The following is a 2073-nucleotide window of genomic DNA, read 5'->3' on the forward strand; positions in this document are numbered from 1 at the left end:
GCACACCCCCCCCCCCCCATCCCCCCCATAATTAATAATGATCTGCTCCTTTTGAGCAACAGAAGTACATTGAGCATCCCCTTAGCTGTGTCTGCTGACAGCTCCCGTCTCCTGCAGGGACGGACCAGGAGGAAGCACAGCTATAGGGATGCTGGGGATGTCCTTTAAAACAGCACAGAGCTGCAGGCCGGCTCCTCCCCTCAGGAGTTCCTTCATTATACCTTAAGCTGGCCATACGCCTATAGACTGGCTGCAGACTTTCTATGGTCAGATAGAGCAACAGATTCCTTCATCTACACCCTTGGTTCTCAACTGGTGGGTCGTGACCCCCTGTTCACTGGGTCGCCGCATGCCTTCCACTTTTCTAGGTGAGAAGCCTCCCCATGGCCCCCCAGAAGTGCAGCACTGTCCATTCTTACACCAAGATATGCTGCCCAGCGCCGAGTGTCAGCTTGAGGTGAGGTGGGCTGGGGGTATGGCCGCGATGGAGCTCCCTCCATACGTTCATTACTTACAGCTCCCTCGCATGTCCTGTAGAGGAGCCTGGACCGGAGTGACATCACATTCTGGCTCCCGGCACCTCTACAGGCGCACACGTGAGCTGCACAGGCAATGCACATATGGATGGAGCTCCAGCACAGCAGCCCACGCTGCCATATGTTCCATTGCAGTGCGCCTTGGGTCACGACTTAATGACTGAGGACAAATGTGGCTCCTGAGGTTACGCAGGTTGAGAACCACTGCTCTACACTAAGCTGTGTGCATGGAGGAATCTCCTGCTGGTCTAAGCTTTAGTATCTTGCTTGTCGGCCCCGCTGGCTCTCAAAATACCTGAACAAATCTGATTGGATGCCGGCATCGTTCAGGTATTTTGAGAGCCAGCGGGGCCGAATAGCAAGATGCTCAAGCTTGGGCCAGCGGGAGATTCCTCCATCCACACAGCGTAGCGTAGATGGAGGAATCTGTTGCTCTTTCTCCATCTGATCACAGAAAGTCTGCAGATAATCTAGAGGTGTATGGCCGGCTTCACACTGACTTTCCAAGCGGTTCTTGGATTTAAAAAAAAAAAAAAAAGGGACGTTGAGCGCTGGAAGTCTGCGGATTATAAAAACACTTTTTGTATCATCGGTTATTCTTGCAAAACCCCATAATTACCGCCCCTCAGGAATAATCGCATCATTGAATCCCGGTCACCAAAGAGACTGTGAGCTGCTCATAGCAAAGCAGAAGTCTCAAATGTAATAGATTCCCCACAGCAAGCAGATCTTCCCATATGTCCCCTGCCAAGAGAGAACAAAGCGGGGGGTGCTATGGGGAACCAAGACCCTTCTAATTCCAGGGATGGGGGATGAGAACGTTACAGGTTGGCAATGGGAAAGTATTCATGGATATAAGTTTCTTCTTCATTCTGATAAAGGAGACCCAGGAAATCTCATAACTCCATATACTGAATGGACAGCGAGGAGTTCAATGACTCATCGAGACTTCCGGGTGACTATGGGGATTGGGCAGCCTTAGCTGCCACGGGTCGGAGGGAGAACCCTGCCGGGTACCACAAACATTTATATACAAAAAAGAAAAATGGACACAGTAAGGTGGAGGCGATGCCGAGAGTTTATAGCATAGTACGGGACTACGGTCCCGGCCCCCGATTCGGAATGCTGAGGCTAACTGCAATAGTACTGCATGCCGTCCACCCGTCTCCGCTTCTTGGAGCGCAGGTCTTCAAAGAACTTCTGAATGTCTTCTCTCTTGACAACCTGAAAAAAAAAGGAGGAAAATGCCAATAAGCAACAGAAACAAATCCAAACCCATCCAAGGTAAAAACAAATCCTAGAAACCCCGTCCACTGATTTCAAAAACATCCTTTTCTTCAGTCCCTACAGTGAAAAAGCACTTTGTCCAAGCCGGGGGAAAAACAACATGGCTGCTTCATTCATTCCATCCATCACAGCAGCACATACTAACCTTGACTTTGCTTCCCCGGCCCATAGCCCTGTGTAAGCTAGTCACTAGTTGGTGCTAACACAGGACCGCGCATCCTCTCCCCACCCCATGTTACAGCGCTGGGCC

At 50.7% G+C, this 2073-nt stretch overlaps 1 protein-coding gene across 1 annotated transcript in view; it reads right to left on the reverse strand.

Annotated features, from left to right (window-relative positions):
- Positions 1–1610: 1610 nt before the first annotated feature.
- UBR7 (ubiquitin protein ligase E3 component n-recognin 7 (putative)) overlaps positions 1611–2073 on the reverse strand; it is a 14209-nt gene continuing 13746 nt past the window's right edge. The window contains exon 11 of the mRNA XM_018558509.1: positions 1611–1760. Coding sequence (XP_018414011.1) covers positions 1668–1760 — 93 coding nt within the window. The 3' untranslated portion in view covers positions 1611–1667. The remainder of the gene's footprint in view (positions 1761–2073) is intronic.

This window comes from Nanorana parkeri, unplaced genomic scaffold (assembly GCF_000935625.1).
Source record: "Nanorana parkeri isolate BGI_ZX_2015 unplaced genomic scaffold, ASM93562v1 scaffold344, whole genome shotgun sequence".
NCBI classification, from domain to species: Eukaryota; Metazoa; Chordata; class Amphibia; order Anura; family Dicroglossidae; genus Nanorana; species Nanorana parkeri.